This window comes from Phascolarctos cinereus, unplaced genomic scaffold, assembly GCF_003287225.1.
Source record: "Phascolarctos cinereus isolate Bilbo 61053 unplaced genomic scaffold, phaCin_HiC Scaffold_2;HRSCAF=192, whole genome shotgun sequence".
Taxonomy (NCBI): domain Eukaryota; kingdom Metazoa; phylum Chordata; class Mammalia; order Diprotodontia; family Phascolarctidae; genus Phascolarctos; species Phascolarctos cinereus.
The window spans coordinates 18,414,932-18,433,472 of record NW_027555625.1 but is presented as its reverse complement, the minus strand read 5'-3'; the positions used below and the strand labels follow the sequence as shown (position 1 = coordinate 18,433,472).

The 18,541-nt window shown below is 42.9% G+C and overlaps 1 protein-coding gene across 1 annotated transcript; it reads right to left on the bottom strand.

Annotated features, from left to right (window-relative positions):
* Nucleotides 1-305: 305 nt before the first annotated feature.
* On the bottom strand, nucleotides 306-5,101 carry GNRH1 (gonadotropin releasing hormone 1). The gene is made up of 3 exons (XM_021001216.2): nucleotides 4,789-5,101; nucleotides 2,212-2,307; nucleotides 306-536 (listed from the first exon to the last, which is right to left on the bottom strand). The coding sequence occupies exons 1-3, from the start codon at nucleotides 4,939-4,941 to the stop codon at nucleotides 495-497; spliced, it is 291 nt and encodes a 96-aa protein (XP_020856875.1). The 5' UTR covers nucleotides 4,942-5,101; the 3' UTR covers nucleotides 306-494.
* Nucleotides 5,102-18,541: the final 13,440 nt, after the last annotated feature.

Below are 18,541 nucleotides of genomic sequence, written 5' to 3'. Positions count from 1 at the left end.
GCAGAAGATAGAAGCAAGAGTTGGCAGTGAAAAATGGATACAGGAGGATATTTTCGTCTTTTATATCCTGAGCACCAAGCACTGTGCCTGACACATAGTAGGTGCTTCATAAATGTTTGTTGATTGATTGACCTGTGATGTTCAAGTAAATTATGAGACGTTACAGATATTGGGAAGTAAAGATATGAGTGTGAAAAGGAGTGTAACTTTTGACAGGATGGTGAATGATATGGAAGGATTATTGCTAATCACAGCTTTCACCCCAAGTCTCTCAGTCCCAGGTCAAAAGAGCTAAACAAGCAGAATCAGATGAAACATTGATAACTACTTTATTCAGAAAGGGGCCCTCAATTCCAAGATATTTTCAATGCAGAAACATGCCTTGGATTGGAGAAGCTTCCAAATGTATCACAACATACGTTGACAGTCGTCATCAAATGGGTCACTATTTCAACTACAAAGCTATGTTGGGAAATTCTTTTGGTCCAGTGGAGTTAAGCCTTCTTCCTCCCGGCTTCTCCTTCGATCAGGCTGGCCTGAAAGATGATATACATGTGTGCATTAAACATAATTGACTTTACCGGCTTCCCAACACAATCAAAAGGCATGACCAGTTTCTTCTTGTGTCTGTGGAATGAGGCCAATATGGCAGACTCCCTTCGCGAAGTTTCATAATTTAGTGGATTTAGCTGAATTTTGTAAACTAAAGGGAAGGGGGCAGCTAAATGGCCCAATGGATAGAGCACCCGCCCTGAAGTCAGGAGGACCTGAGTTCAAATCCGGTCTCAGACACATAAACTCATTAGCTGTGTGACCCTGGGCAAGTCACTTAACCCCAATTGCCTAAAAACAAACAAACAAACAAAAACAATACACTAAGGGGAAGCAGAATACCGTGATGTAGTAAGAAGAAGACTGGATTTGGATCCAGAGAACCCAAGTTTGAATCATAGCTCTTCCAGTAACTACATGGCATCAGACTTCTCTGGGCCTCAATTAGCCAGAAGCAAAGAAGACTTGGGCATAGGTATAAATAGGGCACCAGACCTGGAGTCAGGGAGATTCGAGTTTAAATCCCACCCTGGACATCTAACTAGCTTTGTGATCCAAAGCAAGTCACTTAACCTTCTTCAGCCCTGATGTCTCTATCTGTAAAATGGGAATAATAATAACAACTTCTTCCCAGGGTTATTGTGAGGATCAAATGGGATAATTTCTGTTAAGTACTTTGCCAACTTTGAAGCACTACAAAAATGCTATCATTATTAAATGTTACAGCTCTTTTCAAACAATAGGTAGCATTTTTGGTTTGCAAAGCATTTTATAAATATCTTTCTGATCTGGGAGGTAGCTGCTATGGTGATGTCCATTTTTACAGATAAGGAAACTGAGGCAGCAGAGGTTAAGTGACTTGCCCAGGGTAGGAAAGCTAGCAAGCAGGATTTGAACTCAAGTCTTCCTGACTCCAGGTCCATTGTTCGATCCACTGTGCTATATAACTGCTTCTAATAATCCCAAATATATCTATTAATGCCAAATTATTGTCTTTTCCATCCATTTAATAATGCTAAATATATCTGAAGGAGCGTCAGGCAGAGGAGAGAGCAGGCTTGTTCTGTATGGCTCTGGATGTCCGATCTAGGGCCACTGGAGAGAGATTAGGGGAGGTAGATTTTGGCTTGCAAGAAAGAGTTTATCAATTAATTCATTCACCAAATATTTTAAAATACCTTCTGCATGCAGGGTCTTCTCCTAGATGTTAAGAGTTATAAGAAAAAGGGAGAAAAAATTAAAAAAAAAAACCTTCTTTCTAGCAACAAGAATGTTCAACAAGGATAAGAACTACCCTGGGAGAAGGTGGGTGCCCTGTCCAAAGCAAGTGGGGGATCACTTGTTAGGGCTGCTAGAGAAGAGAGTTCTTCACCTTTCAGAGGATCCAGGACCCTTGTGGCATACCACCTGGTTCAGCCTATGGGCCCTGCTCAGAATAATGATCTAATATAACTGAAGGAAACACTGAATTTCAGTTAGAGGTTAGTAAAAATAAGGAAGCCATTTTTTCCCTACAAATTCACAAACTCTAGGAAATCTATCTGTGGACTCCAAGTTAAGAATGCCTGATTTAAGAGGACCTCCTGCCTCAAAAAGGAACTAGAGGTTATACCTGGGCCCTTTCAACTCCGGAATTTGGGAATTCTGTGCTTTACTCACCAAAACCCCCTTTAGATCCCGGAGTGGGGAACGCGGCTGGTGAATGGTGCATTCAAAGCGCTGAGGCTCTGCCAGCTGGTTCCCTTCATCGGCCATCTGAACACAAACAGAATTCTTAGACAAGTAGGAAAAGAACTTGGGAAGCAAATTGTATGAAGGGGATGGCTTCAGAAAAGCCTAGGAAGACTTATATGAACTGATGCCAACTACAGGGAGCAGAACCAGGAGAACCATGTACATAGTAATAGCGATGTTATAATGATAACCAACTGGGAAAGACTCAGCTACTCTGATCAATACAAGGATCCAAGGCAATTCCAAAGGAGCCACAGTGAAACATGCTGTCCATCCCCAGAGAGAGCTCTGATGTATTCTGAGTGGAGACTGAAGCAGATGTTTTAAAGCTTTTTTTGTTTTCATTGGTGGTGCAACATGGCTAATACAGAAATATGTTTTACATGGCTTCACACGCATGAAGGGTATTAAAGCTCTTGCCTTCTCAATGCATGGAGAAAGGGAGAGACTTTGGAACTGAAAATAAAATAATAATAATAAAGCACATAGGAAAGAGATTGAAAGTATCTTTCCATGGCTAAGAAATGGCATGCTTACAGGGCAGTTGAATCTCAAGGGCACCTAAGGAGGATGGCAAATATGTCAGAAAGGTAAGTGGCTTGTTGTAATTTTGTGAAAACTCCCCACTCTGCAAAGGGACTTAAATCAAGGCTGATATAATGAGACCTGCCCTTGGAAATTTCATCAGATACCTTGGGTACAATTATCTCTATGCAAATGGCCCCCAAATTCTGCTCCTGCTTCAACATGCTACCTTGGAATCTCTGTCTATGTCTCTGTCTCTCTGTGTCTCTATGTCTCTGCCTGACTCTCTGTCTCTGTCTCTTTTGGTTTCTTTCCATGTATGTCCCCAGAATCACAGAATTTCAGAATCTGGTTATGATTTCAGAGGCCATCTAATCTCTGAGAGTTTCCCATTCTACAACCCACAGCTGCCAAGTTGCCATCCAGGCTTCTCTTCAACAGTCTACAAGTGAGGAGGAGCCCATGACGTCTTGAGGCAGCCCATGTGGTTGTTAAGAAGGCATTTTCTCCCTTTATATCTATCTGCAATTTTCCTCTTTACCTCTTCCCCTCGTCGCTCTGGGTTCTGCCCTCTGTGGCAAACAGAACAAGGCCAATCCCTCTTCTAGACTTCAAATACTTGAATTTAGCTATTATGTCTCTGCTGAGTCTTCTCTGCTTTGGAATTAAACTCCCCAGGCCTTTCAACCAATCCCCATATAGCCTGGGCTCAATGTGGCAATAATGTGGTGTTGTTGTTCAGTCATGTCCAACTCTCCATGACCCCATTTGAAGGTCTTCTTGGCAAGGGTACTGGAGTGGTTTGCCATTTCCTTATACAGCTCATTTTACAGATGAAGAAACTGAGGTAAACAAGGTTAAGTGACTTGCTCAGGGTCACATAGCTAGGAAGTGTCTGAGGCTGGATTTGAACTCAGGAAGATGGGTCTTCCTGATTCCAAGCCCTGTGCTCTATCCACTATGGCACCACCTAACTGCTCAAAATATGGCAACCAAAAGTGAACTGAATACTCCAGGTGGAATCTGACCATCTGGACTGCCTAGCTACAATTGAAGAATCTCTAGAATAGGACAGTCTGACAGAGCTGAACCCACATTCCTGAGCTACCCCCCAAACTGCTTGTGCCCACCCTCTCTTCCAAAAATGGCTCCTCTACTTCTGGATGTACATTTTTCTCCCCCAATAGAATGTGGGCTCCTTGAGGGCCCTGGAACCTAGCAGAGTTGCTGGCAGACAGTGGGTGTTTAATAAATGTTTGTTGATTGATAGGCACCTGGTGAGTGCTTAACACATTTTGGATGAATTGAATTAAATAACATAAGTGCCATTTTTGAACAGGGGGAACATAGCTCTTCATTCTCACCAGCAATTTTTTCACCCAACTAAAATCTATTTCCTGTCTCTCCCACTTTCCCCTACCCTTCTCCTTTGGGGAGAGGAGAGAAAAATAAAGCTTTTGTAACAAATATGCATAGGGCAGCTAGGGGGCACAGTGGATAGAGCTCCAGGCCTGAAGTCAAGAGGATATACTTTGAAATCTGACCTCAGACACCCACTAGCTGTGCAGCCTTGGGCAAGTCGCTTAGCTCTGTTTGCCTCAGTTTCCTCATCTGTAAAATGAACTGGAAAAGGAAATGGCAAGCCAATCCATTATCTCTACCAAGAAAACCCCAAATGGGGACACAGAGAGTCACAACAACAACAACAAAACATGGATATTCAAGCCATACCGAGTCCTGCACTGGCCACATCCCATGTGCCTCCTACTGCACCCTGAGTCCATCACCTCTTTTTTTTTTTTTGCTTTTTGGTGAAGTGATCAGGGTTAGGTGACTCGCCCAGGGTCACACAGTTAGGACGTGTTAAGTGTCTGAGGCTGGATTTGAACTCAGGTCCTCCTCACTCCAAGGACAAAGCTCTATTCACTGCGCCACCTAGCTGCCCCTCACCACCTCTTCTTTAAAAGACAAACACACCTCTTGGAATGAATCAATCAAGTTATCAGCATCCCTCTTCCCCCCTGGGCGAAGGCCATAGGACCAGTGTTGGCCAGAGCTGATCGTCACACACACAGTCAGGAGAAGGCATCCAGCTACGAGCTTCTGGGTCAGTTCCATTCTGTGGGACATCAAAAAAAATGGAGGAAAATCCAAACCTGAAGAAGTAGCATTGAATGAGAAGGAAAACTATTTGGGGTTGGCAAAAAGCCCAGAAATGAGTTAAGCTAACCTTGCAAGACAGGACAAGGTCTCCCGCACAATTGTTGAGAAAAGCAGCCAAACACTGAGACACGCAGTAATTAGGCGGGGTACAGCAAGTGGGTGGCAAAGTCTAGAGTGGAACTCAGAAGCCTGGTATTTCTCAGCAACCTCCTCCCCACATTCACCAAATCATTTGTTCTTTTCTTCTCGTTGGATCTCCAAACCCTGGTCCTCTTTCCTCTTCAAGCCCATCCTATTCTCTTACAGCAACATTCCCCAAATCAGTTTAGCCATTGCTCCTTTGGGATTGGAACTATATTGCTAGAATCTATAAACTTATAGATAGGTCTGTATATGTATACATTTGGAGATTCTAGTAATAGGTGAATGAAGTAAGTTGAAAACTTACTTTTTCATGTCCCTGAAAATGACCAAAGAGGTCAGTATTTTTGATATACACATATTTTATTCTTTGAAATGTTAGCATTGAAAAGCATTGCCAATATTAAAAATGTCCTCCAAGCCCCCAGATTTGCACAGTGGGGACCACATCCTCCTTCTGTTGTCTAGGAAATGCTGCTTTCCATTGGAGGAAGTGTATACACTGGAAAGGAGGCTACAGCGAGGGGGAGGATCTTTGAATCATGGGACTTGAGATAGGAGAGGGCAACTTTGGGTAGGTGACTTCCACCTCCCTATGCACAATGGCCTCCAAGGCCCCTCCCAGCTCTGATATTCCATGATTTTCTGTTTAAAAGAGATAGAAAGGACTGAACCCCTGTAAGCCTTGGTGATCTCATTTCTAAAATGGGGGGAAGAGCTGTCCCTACCTGAAAGGGCTATTATGGAAATCATAGAGGCCATCCAGCCTACCTCCCAAGTCCCATTTAATAGATCAAATGAGATCCTGCAGGTAAAGTGCATGGCCAACCTCAAGGCACTCTTGGGTCTCAGACCCCAGAACCCCACCATCTAGTCTAACATTATACAGATAAGGACATGGAGACCTAGAGGTCAATGCATTTGCTCCCAGGACGGGGCTTTTGTCCGGCTCCATTACAAAAAAGACTTAAAATTATAATTCAAAAAAGCCTGACAATTTAATAACATTTCTTAAGATAATTACTTAGCCTTTGACTTGTCTGTCTCTGTGTGTGTGTGTGTGTGTGTGTGTCTCTGTCTCTCTCTCTGTCTCTCTCTGTCTCTCTCTCTGTCTCTGTCTCTCTGTGTCTCTCTCTGTTTCTGTCTCTCTGTCTCTGTCTCTCTGTCTCTCTCTGTCTCTGTCTCTGTCTCTCTCTCTGTCTCTGTCTGTCACACAGATAATAGGCAGTGAGAGATGAGATTTGAACCCAGGTCCTCTGGCCTGAGCCAGGGCTTTCTCCCCTCCCCTCCAGGTCACAGAGGCCATCATCTCTATCCTGAAAAGCTTCTCATAGAATAAGATCACATATTGCTTAACATTTTTACAAATGCAGTTGAGAATTAATCATATATAATTACATTTAGTCATATTTGGAGGGTATTTTAATGTTTGCAAAGCACTTTTCTTCCTCACAACTCTGTGAGGTGGTATGATATGATTACCTCCATTTTACAGAAAAGGACACTGAGGCTCAGAACATGTCCATGATCATACAGCTGAGTCGGCAAGGGAGGATTCAGACCCAGGTCTCCTGACTGTAAAAACAGCATTCTTTTCACTAACATTGTCTTATATGGTATCCCTTCCTCTTATCAAAAGATGCACAAATGTAGAGATGTCTCCACCCCAAATGTTCATACGGCTATTTGTGCCCGACCTACAGTAGAGCCTTCCAAGCTCATACTGGTCTGGTCAGCCACAGTTGGACACACTGTACCTTGACCCCGACGGAGTGCTGTCATTTTGGTCCTCTGAGAATGAAGGACAACAATTAAACCATCCCCCAACTCAGCAGCAAGCATTTCAAATAGCCAAGTTCCACTTTGCCACCAGAGGGAGAGAGAGAGAGAGAGACAGAGAGAGAGACACACACACACACAGACAGAGAGAGAGACACACACAGAGAGACAGAGATAGAGACAGAGAGAGGAGACAGAGAGAGACAGAGAGACAGAGACAGAGAGAGATAGAGACAGAGAGAGGAGAGAGACAGAGAGACAGAGATAGAGAGACAGAGACAGAGAGAGATAGAGACAGAGAGAGGAGAGAGACAGAGAGAGAGAGAGACAGACAGAGAGAGATAGAGACAGAGAGAGGAGAGAGACAGAGAGAGACAGAGAGAGACAGAGAGACAGAGAGACACAGACAGACAGAGACAGACACAGACACAGAGAGACACAGGCACAGAGAGACAGAGAGAGACAGAGAGACAGAGACAGAGACAGAGAGACAGAGAGAGGAGAGAGACAGAGAGACACAGAGAGACAGAGACAGAGAGACAGAGAGAGGAGAGAGACAGAGAGACACAGAGACAGAGACAGAGAGAGACAGAGACAGAGACAGAGAGAGACAGAGAGACAGAGAGACAGAAACAGAGAGAGACACAGAGAGACAGAGAGAGAGACAGAGAGAGACAGAGAGAGAGACAGAGAGAGACACACACACACACAGAGACAGACAAGTCAAAGGAAGGCTAAGTAATTATCTTAAGAAATGTTATTAAATTGTCAGGCTTTTTTGAATTATAATTTTAAGTCTTTTTTGTAATGGAGCTGGACAAAAGCCCCGTCCTGGGAGCAAATGCGTTTGGCGAGCGACTGTGGAAGGTCATGGAGACGTGGAAGGCTCTTCAGAGAGCAGGCAGCTGGTCAGGAAGTCAGGTAGAAGTCAGAGACTTCTGTCAGCCTGGGAGGTGTGGGGCGGGGGGGGGCAGAGGGTGTCCCCTCCCCTTCTTGGTCACCACCTCCACCTGCTTTTATCCCTGTTGTGTCTATTCTTTCCTGCTCTTGGCTGAAGGAGCATGGCAGAGGGTTATGACCTTGTCAGTTTTGAGGTCAAGAAGAGCTGCCATAGGTCTAGGACCTGGAGTCTATTCAAGAGTTTGTCAATAACCATGCCCAATGCACCCTTGAAGCTTGACCTAGGCCAGCGGCTGATAAGCCAGTAGCTAAGACACTGTGTTGTAAAACAAGGGAGTGACTTACGCAGTGGTTATGCCATGACGCAGAGGTCATAGCCCTCTCTGACGCTCCTTCTGCCAAGAGCAGGAAAGAATAGATCTATGAAGACCTGTGTTCAAATCCCACCTCTGACCCTTACTGCTTTGTGTAAGCTCAAGCAATTCACTTAACCTCCCTAAGCCTCAACTTCTTCCTTTGTTACATGAGGAGTTGGATCTAGGTTGTTATCATGGAGCTGGTGAATGGTAAAGTTTCTCTTAAGATCCTTACGCCCCTAGAAACACCAAACACCCTCCCCACCCCCACGCTTACCTTCTAGCATTGCCTTGTTAAGCCGGCACTCTGGAATCAGTGACATCAGTGACATTTCCCATAGTACCCCATGTACCTTTAGTACCTATAGTACCCCAGGTCCCCATGGACCAGTTGCCTTAAGTAAGGATTCTGGCTAAAGCACATTACCTGCTTCTGGAAAGCAAAGATTGGGAAGAATTCTGCACGTCCTCCTTCCTTTGAGATTTACTCTAGTTATATTGTTCCTGTCCTCTGCCTCATCCCCTTTTTATAGGAGCATCTTCCATGGCACAAAAGTCATTCCTTTTGGCAAATTAATTTAATCTTCATACACAATGACAGTGCAGGCTTTTTTTTTCCCCCTTAAATTTCTCATCCAGCTTTTTGATGCCACACTTAGCAGTAGAACCCCTGGTGAGACAGCTGTGGGCAGTCAAATCCTAATACTAAAATCCCACCTAAGCCTTTTCTAGTCAACATCACAAATCACAGAGATTAAAACCACACTGAGTGGGTTCAGGAACTCCTGCCCGTTTCTTCCCCCAGGTGAAGTATCTATTTTAAATTAGGCAAAGTGAATACATAATTTTTTTTAAAAAAGATCACAGAAACATAATGTTGTTTGGGAGTACATTAAAGTTAGCATCTTAAAATACAACATATTTGTCACAAAGAGGAAAATTGAGGCTTGATGTCAGGAGAACTGTCCAAAAGACAGACAAGGATTCAAAGGAACTGTCTAATGTTGAATCAACTGAAGTGAAAATCTGAACCAGGAAGACCCGGGTTCAAGTCTTGCCTCAGATACACACTGGCTGTGTGACTTTGGGAGAGTCACCTAACCTCAGTGTTCCAGGTAACTCTCTAGCTCCAAGCTGCAGAGGGGTGCTGGCCTGAATTGGTAGAAGGAGCTTCCTTATTCCTGTGAAGTAACAGGCCTATTCCCCATCTCTTCTTCCATCCCGTGAAATGGGTTTTAGCATTGGCAGAAGTGAATCCCTCAGGGCCCAAGCACACTCTAAGGGGTTTTCTTACTTTCTAGATTCATAGCCGCCACTCAGGAAATGGATTTTCATCTCTCTAGTGGCAAGTACCCACTTCAAAGAGTTTATTGTATAGAAAACGTTGATGAAAAGGAGGAGGAAAACAGAACAGAGAGCGTTGAATGAGTGGCTGTGCATTCTAAGGATGGATGCCAACCCCAGAGACGCAATCAGCATGATGAGGGCCCTCTGGTCACTCCATGGGGATAACTGGGTGGGATTCTTCAAATTACCTAGGGCTTTATCTTGCCCTACCTAGAGTAGGGAGAATGAGAGTGGAAGTGTGAGGGAAGCCAGTAACATTATTCTCTATGGGGAGTGGAAAAGAGACAGTCCCTATTACATCAGTAATTCCTTAAATTTGCACATTCCCTGGATGGTTTAAAAAAAAAATATATATATATATATATATATATATATATATATATATATATATATTACAATAGCTTATATTTCTAGATGGAATTATGCTTATACTTCTATTTTTAAAAAAGATGGTAATATAGTTAGACTCATTTTACAAATGAAGGAGACAAGGGTTATGTGACCTTCAGGACCACGAAGCCAGACACAGTGAAAGTTTTTTAGTTGACTTGAACATTGACGGCCTAAATTTGGTGGCAAATTTAGGTAGGTGAATTGGGAGATATTTAGGCTGAAGGGGGAAGGCTGGACACAAGACAGTTCAGTGGTTAGAGCAATGGACTTGGAGTGCTGGGGAGTCAGGAAGACCTAAGCTTGCATCCTGCCTCAGATACTGTAAAATTAGGGGGCTGGATGCAATGCCCCTCCTATGATCCTAGGTCTGGGTTGCAGGATGGGGTCCTGTTTGGCCTACTACTTTCAGCATCCAGAAGGGGAGGGGGAGAGCTGTATTTCTCTTCCTCTTTACCACTATTTTTTTTTTTTGTGGTGTGGAGATGGAAGATGGTGTGTCCTGTGTGAAGAACAGAGGCCAGCAGATGACATGATGGCATACTTAGAGACTGTGAGAAAGGAATATATCTCTCTTATATTTAATAACGAATTATTGTATTAGGACTAAGCTTTTTCCCCCTTTTCTACTTTCTCAACCAGAAACCAACCAGTGTGGAAAATCTCTCTTAGAGATTTCCCCAGGCCAAGATCTAATTAAACAGTAAAAAGAAATTCTAAGTTTTGGGTAATGGGTGTATTCCTGCTCATTGTGTTGGCTGTGACAGGTCCAGGGAAAATGTTGATTCTCCCTGTTATCAAGACAGGTGATATGGAAATTGATGTCTCCTAAATCACATACCCCAAGATAGCCCACCTCCCATTTGATTACCAATCAGAGGTGATTAGGCAACCCTCCAGAACACCTCCTCTCTGAAGGGCACATAAACTGACCTCAACACCATTAGGGATCTAATGGCCATCCTTTATTAATAAGCTGCTGGCCTTATTAATAAAATGATTAAAGTACCCAGAAACTATATCTCTCAAAACTTCTTAATTGTCACAAAATCAACTAAAAAACAAATTGAGAGGCAGCTAGGTGGCGCAGTGGATAGAGCACTGGCCCTGAAGTCAGGAGGACCTGAGTTCAAATCCGGCCTCAGACCAAACACTTAACACTTACTAGCTGTGTGACCCTGGGCAAGTCACTTAATTCCAATTGCCTAAAAGCAAAAAACAAAAAACAAAACAAAACAAAAAAACCAAATTGAAATAATTAGCAACTTTAGCAAAGTTGAAGGATATAAAATAAAGCCACACAAAATCATCAGCATTTCTATATATTACCAACAAAGTTCAGGAGTAAAAGATAAAAACAGAAATTCCTTTTAAAATAACTGCAGAGAATATAAAATACTTGGGAGTCTACCTGCCAAGACAAACCCAGGAACTATATGAACACAATTACAAAATACTTTTTATACCAATAAAGTCCGATCTAAACAACTGGAGAAATATTAATTGCTCATGGGGTAGCCTGAGGCAACATGATAAAACTGATAATTCTACCTAATTTACTTATTCAGTGCCATACCAACCAAATTACCAAATAATTTTTATTTTATAGACCTAGAAAAAAGTCATAACAAAATTCATCTGGAAAAATAAACGGTCAAGAATATCAAAGGAATCAACGGAAAAAAAAAGTGAAGGAAGGGGGTCTAGCCGTACCACGATGAAAAATGCTATCCACTCCAGAGGAAGAACTGGTGGAGTCTGAATGCAGATTGAAACGAACTTTTAAAAACTGTTATTATTCTTGGGTTGGTTTGTTTGTGTTTTGTTTGGTTTGGTTTGGTCTGCATTTTCTTTCGCAACATGGCTAATATGGAAATGTTTTACATGAATACACATGCATAATTTATGTCAAATTGCTTGCCTTCTCAAGGAGGGGGGAAGGGAAGGAATGAGGAGAAAATTTGGAACTTGACATTTTAAAAAAAACAAATGTTAAAAATTGTGTTACATGTCATTGAGAAAAATTAAAATAAAAATTAAATGTGAAAAAAGGTACTCATTTATCCATTTTGACCTTTAAAAAAAGGACAAAGGTCAATTTGGCCAGATCAGAGTGCAGGGAGGGGAATGATGTACAGTGAGGTTGGGGAGATAGGTTAGGGCCAGGCGATATGAAAGCTTTAAACGCTAAACAGAATTCACATAGTGAGAATTCTGGGAGAGGAGAGCTGGCTTTGCGTGTCACACATCACCTAGCTAGCATGGTGCCTTATTTCCAAGACTTGTTTCATGAATGAATGGATGGAAATTGCAATTTACTTGGCACACGACTCCTGAGATTGATGTTCTTTGTTTAAACAAAGGAAAACATAGCTTCTATTTCTTCTGGAACAAATATTTTTTTCATAGAAACCCAGATTGTGAAGGGATTTCAGAGGCCTGGTCCAACAAACGTGAACAAGAAACCATTCTACAATATCCCTGACAAATGAGTATCCAACCTAGACCCAAAGACCTCTAGTAAGGGTGGGGAAAAAATAATAATGATAGCATTTATATGGAATTTTAAGGTTGGCAAAGTGCCTTAAAAATATAACCTCATCTGATCCTTGGGAGGTAGGTGCTATTATCACCCTCATTTTACAGATGAGGAAACTGAGGCAGATAGAGATGAAGTGACTTACCCAGGGTCACACAATTAGTGTCTGACACAGGAAATGAACTCGGGTTTTCCTGACTCCAGGCTCAGTGCCCTATTGACTTTACCACCTAGCTGCCAAGAGTTGGACAACATCCATATTGTAAGCCAGTCCATTCCACTTTGGGATAACTCTAATTATTAGAAAGTTGATTTCCCACCCCCACTAAAAAAAGGCATAAGTCTGTTGCTTTGCAATTTCCATGTAATCCCATGGGGCCAAGCAATTGGTCTAACCCTTCTTCTTCATGGTAGTTTTTCAGTTACTTGATGGTGCTAGCATTCAAGGACCTCCTGGTCCAGCTTCTTTTGACCAGCCTAAACATGCCCAGGTTCTGGGGGTGAGGAAGATAGCCAGAGACAGACCATGTGATTTGGAGATGGCCAGGAAGGGAAGCAGAGGCCTGGATAAGGGCAAAAGCTCATCGAACAGAGGCCGGGAGGTGCCAGGTAGAATCCCAAGTTCACCGCGGAGAGGAAACGGAGATGACCCCTAGAGAGCACTACCATGGTTTAGAGATGGCTGATGGAACATGGGTGTATGACTGGCACCAGTTCCTAACACTTCTGCTGGAAGGGGCCTCGGGGCCCCCACCAATCCCACAACCTTCTTGTCGAGTAATTGCCCTCCCTTTGGTATTTCAGGGGTTCACCAGCACAGGCTGCAAATTGTCTATGGCTTGGGAGACGGTCGTTGAAAGATGTGGTTGAAAGACCCATCTCCCTGTGTGATTGTTGTTCAGGGGCTGCTAGGTGGTGCCAGAGTGCATAGAGAGCCAGGCCTCAGTCTTCCTGAGTTCAAATCTGGCCTCAGACACTTACTAGCTGTGTGACCCTGGACAAGTTGCTTAACCCTGTTTCCTCAGTTTCTTCCTCTGTAAAATGAGCTACAGAAGGAAATGGCAAACCACTCCAGTATCTCTGCCGAGAAAACCCCAAATGGATCACAAAGAGTCAAACACAACTGAAAACCAACGGAAAACTATTCACCCTGTGAGGCTGCTTCAGAGCAGTGAATCTTCTGTAAATACGCCCCTAAGTTACTTTAAAACTCTACACCGGTAGCTGCTCTAGGTGCATAGAGCACTGGGCTGGAGTCAGGGGGATCTGAGTCCAAATTCAGCTCTATACACCAGCTGCATAACCCTGGGCAAGTCACTTAACCTCGGCCTATTTCCTCATAAAGTACCTGACACTGAATAGGCAATATTTAAATTCTAGCTGCTGTTATTATGAAACATGATCAAGGACCATATTCTTTAAAGTAACCCTCTCCAAGAGAAGTCTGAGAAGACGTATGTGAACTGATGCAAAAGGACGGCAGAATGATCACAAGCAATAAAACGATCAAGATTGAATGCTCTAAAATTATAATGTCCAAGCTAGGCCCCAGAGATAAATGAGAAGACAGCTCCCGATCTTCTTTGTAGAGGTGGGGACCATGTAGGTGGAACGCTGTATAGACTATAAGGTTTTTGATAGAGTGTTTAGTTTTTGTGGACTTCCCTCTACCCCCACCCCCCGCACTTTCATATTCTCTGCTATAAGGATTGTATCTCTGGGAGGCGAAGGGGAAGGAGAGGGAGATATTGAGAAATTTAAGTCATGTAAAAACAAAAGACATCAATGAAAATATATTCCTTAAAAAAGTAAACTGTGTCTCCTAAAAAGCATATGCCCAGGTTCTTTAATAAATCATTGTATGGTATGTGTCTCACATACAGCAGGCACTCAATGAATGCATGTTGATTGTGCAATGCTCTCTACAATCCTCAACATCTTAGCCACCTTCTCTGGCACATGTCCTTCTTAATATGTGGTTCTCCCAAATGAGCACAACATAGCTGTGGTCTGACCAGGGTAAGGAGGTGGGGGTGCGCGTCATTCCTCTCATTCAACTGTAAACGCTGTCTAGCATTAAATTGGCTTTTCGGGGCTGTCACATTCACATTTTGGACTAATAATAAGCATTCAGCTTTCTAAAAATATGATCATAGATGCAGAGCTGGAAGCGACATCAGAAGCCATCTTGTCTAACCCCCTCATTTTACAGATGAGGAAACTGAGGCCCAGGAAGATTAAGTAACTTGCCCAAGGTCATAGTTAGGATCAGAGGTAGCATTTGAACCTATAGCCCCTGACTCTTGGGGTAGATCTCATTCCACCACACAACGTTGACTCCTACAGCCTTCAGCTGTCTCGTGCCTCCCTCCATCTCATACTTGTATGGTGGACATAGCAGAAAGAGCAGTATAACTCTGGAGTCAGAAGACCTCAGCTCCTCCCCCATTTCTGATCCTCCTTTGTGTGACTTTGAGCCTCCACTAATTTTTAAAATGAGAGGGACTTCTAAGGGTCCCTTCCGGTGGGTCAGCAAGATATGGGTTTCAAATCCTCCCTCTGCTAGGCAAGTCACTGAACCCAAGCTCAGTCTCTTCATCTATAAAATGGGAAGAATCCCTTAAGTATCTAGCAGGGATGTTATGAGGTTCAAATGAAGTCATGTACATGAAACTATTTTATAGACATTGAAGTATTACATACATATCAATTATTTTTTATTAAAATGCTTTTCAAACCCTTAGATGAAGGCCATTATACAATATTGTCTGTGCATTCATTCATGGGATGCTCTCTGTATCAGTGTTTTCAGTCCCTTCACATCCAGAAGGCAAAAACTAGCTAGGTCTGCATTCTCTCGCTTTGCACAGCACCTAACAACAGGTAACAGGGTTTAATGCTTTGATGATACTCATGGATAAATTCTCACTCTTGTCATATGACATTCAGGCACTGAAGTATATTATCAGCTAAGATACTTACAATGAACCCGCAAAATTGTGTTTGGGATAGGCACGGGACCTGTGAATTCACTGGAACATGGAAACTCCTTCTACCAGTGAAGGTAGATGCATTCTCTGCAACTTAAGGAGTCTCAGACAGTTCCCTGGGGGCACTGACAGGTAAGTGACTTGCCCAGCCACTAGGTATTAGAGGTCGGACTTGAACCCAGGTCTTCTTAGCTATGAGACCAAGTCTCCATCTACTGTGCCACGCTGACTCTCAGCTCCAAGGCACAAGGAAGAAAACAAAGAGTCAAGAAGGAGGCACACATGAGGGAATTTTGTTACTCTGCCATGTTCATTTTTAGTGGTTTCTGACTCTTCATGACCCCCTTTAGGGGTTTTCTTGGCAGAGAACTAGAGTGGTTTGCCATTTCCTTCTGCAACTCATTTTACAGATGAGCAAACAGACAAAAAGAGTTCAGTGACTTGCCCAGGGTCACACAGCTAGTAATTGTCTGAGGCTAGTTTTGAACTCAGGAAAATGAGACTTCCTGTAGGCAGGCCCTGTGTTCTATCCACTGTGTCACACTATGGCATGACCTAGCTGCCCATTTTGTGATGTTGTTACTAGCTTGTCAAATTTAATATAGTCCCCCCCGCCCCAGATAAACAATTTTCCATCAACATCCTAGCCTTAGCATAGTTTCAGAATAGCTGACAGAGTGCCTACACTGGTAGGTAAGAACAAAATAGACACACTGAGGAAAGGTAGATTCAGGGCTCTACAAGGAGCTATGCTGCTCCTAAGGGGAATTTATTAAGGACTCCAGCAAAAGTGCGACCAGGAGCTGAGTTAGCTCTTTGCCATGTGCTCTCTGGCCTTGAGCCCACATTTCCCGGGACTCTATGTCTATTCATGGGGAGTATGTCACAGGGTTTGGGGGAGATGTTTTATACTAACAGATATTACTCTGGTTTATGAATACTTCTTTCTAAAAGCCATTTGAGTCTGGCTGACTAATTAATTTCAATGATAATCACAGTGGGAAGCACACAGGTTGGGGCTTATGGGACATCCCATGAGAAGAAAACAAGCCCATACCCCTTCAAGTATGTAGTAGCTACATTCATGAGTGGGAGTAGGGACAGTCACCCCACAGTAAGTGCAACCAGACAAACAAGAAACATTTTAAAAGTGAATTTAATGTTTCCTAAGAAATGATGAGCAGGTGGATGTCAGAAAAACCTGGAAAGACTTACATGAACTGATGCTGAGTGAACAGAACTGGGAGAACATTGAACACAGTAACAGCCACATTATGTGATGACTGACTTTGATGGACTTAGGTCTTCTCAGCAATTCATGGATCTAAGACAACTCCAAAAGACTCATGATGGAAAATGCTAGCCACATCCACAGAAAGAACTATGGAGTCAGAATGCAGATCGAAGCATACTATTAGCTCGTTTTTTCCCCCCCTTTCTCGTGGTTTTTCCCTTTGGTTCTGATTCTTCTTTCACAACGTGACTAATGTGGAAATACGTTTAATATGATTGTACCTGTCTAGCCTGTATCAGATTACATGCCATCTTAGGGAGGGGGAAACATTTAAAACTCAAAATCTTATAAAAGTGAATGTTGAAAACTAAAAGTAAATAAATAAATAAATTTAATTAAAAATTTTTTAAGATAAAAAAAGTGATTTTGAGAACTTTTGGCTTTTATCAGTGGATCATTTCTAGGAAGTTGAAGTAACAGAGGAAAAATTATTTCACTTTAAACATGTCCACTTCACTCAGATTAGAAACGGATTTAAAGAAACTCAAAAGCAATTAAAACACTGTCATGACTTAGTGATTTCTAAATGACAGATGAAAAGTTCTTTTTGCCCTAATGCAAAATCTCAGCAGGAGGAACATGTCTCGCTCCTTCTAAGTCTAATTAAATTGCTAAGGGTTTTCAACAAGAAATAATCTTTGGGAGAGGATGCTTTATGTAGAAACAAAAATTACATAACCAACTTACTCTGCAATTAATTGTTACCCTAGGAGATCTAAGGAAAGGTTTAGAAGTTTGCCATGTTTTAAGGAAGGTAGGAAGCATATCAGAAGGTAAATTTAAAGTGTAAATACAGATATCTGTAAGTTGGTAACCAGGAGAAATATTCCAAATCTTGATTTATGATGGTGATACTAGTGAAATTTTCAAATGAAGTTTACCGCTATTGTTTCCTTGATGTTGAAATGGAAAAAGGTGAGATGAGGAAGAAAATAATTATTTTACTCTGGAGGAACTGGAGAATAATTTCTGATACACAGCTTATTTCAATTTTATCCATGTAGAGAATTGTCTAATGGTGGTAACATGGGTACTTCAGGAAGACTTTGAATACGTGTGCGTGTGTGTGTGTTTCGGAGAGAAGATGCTTCTTTCTATGTAGACAACATCTGATGGGCAGGAACGGTAGAACCGGCCCACTTGGTTGGACCTTTCTGTTGGACAATGCTAGAGGCTGATGCACTGCTGTAGAAACAAACCACAGACCCAAGATCCCACGTTCACATCAGCTCTAAACATCCTCGTGAAGGAGCTTGAAACAACTAATCTTGGTGGGAAGGGGGGATTGGGCAGTGCAGAGGAGGAGTGGAGAGCAGCAGAGGAATGAGTGAATAAATGAATGAAAAACTCTGTTTAAGCACTTCCTCTGTGGCCAGGCCTTAACCTAGGCCCTTGGGATACAGACAAAAAAAAAAAAAGAAGCTTTGCTGCTGTTCTTGAAGACTTTACCCTCCAAGCCGGAGCTGCAGGAGAGGTGAGGATTCAGGAGCAGCAGGGCAAATGGCAAGGCCCCAGACACAGCAAAGGTGGGGCTGTCCCACAGGGCAGGGAGCATGCAGAGGAGCAGCCCATCGCTAATGAGCAGGCAGGAAACAGGCTGGGGGGGGCGCTCCCAGGGACGGAGCCAGTGAGAGGGAAAGGGAAGGGGTGCACTGAGAGGAAGGCCGAAGCTGGTATCTAGGATCCAACAGGTATCAAGTCCATCTGGGTCTTCAGCGTGGTTCAGCCAGAGCAAAAAGAACATAGGATTGAGAATGAGAAGGGACTGTAGACTTGATGGTTGGAACTGCTCATTTTATGTCTGAGGAAACTACGACCCTGAGAGGGCAAT

Bases quoted from the DNA above. Each gene is read 5' to 3' on its own strand.
- GNRH1 (XM_021001216.2), bottom strand. From the start codon at position 4,941: ATGTCCCACAGAATGGAACTGACCCAGAAGCTCGTAGCTGGATGCCTT. The intron at 2,308-4,788 runs GTGTGTTTGTCT...GTTTGTGTTCAG, and splicing joins TGATTGATTCATTCCAAGAG to ATGGCCGATGAAGGGAACCA. The intron at 537-2,211 runs GTGAGTAAAGCA...ATCATCTTTCAG, and splicing joins GGGATCTAAAGGGGGTTTTG to GCCAGCCTGATCGAAGGAGA.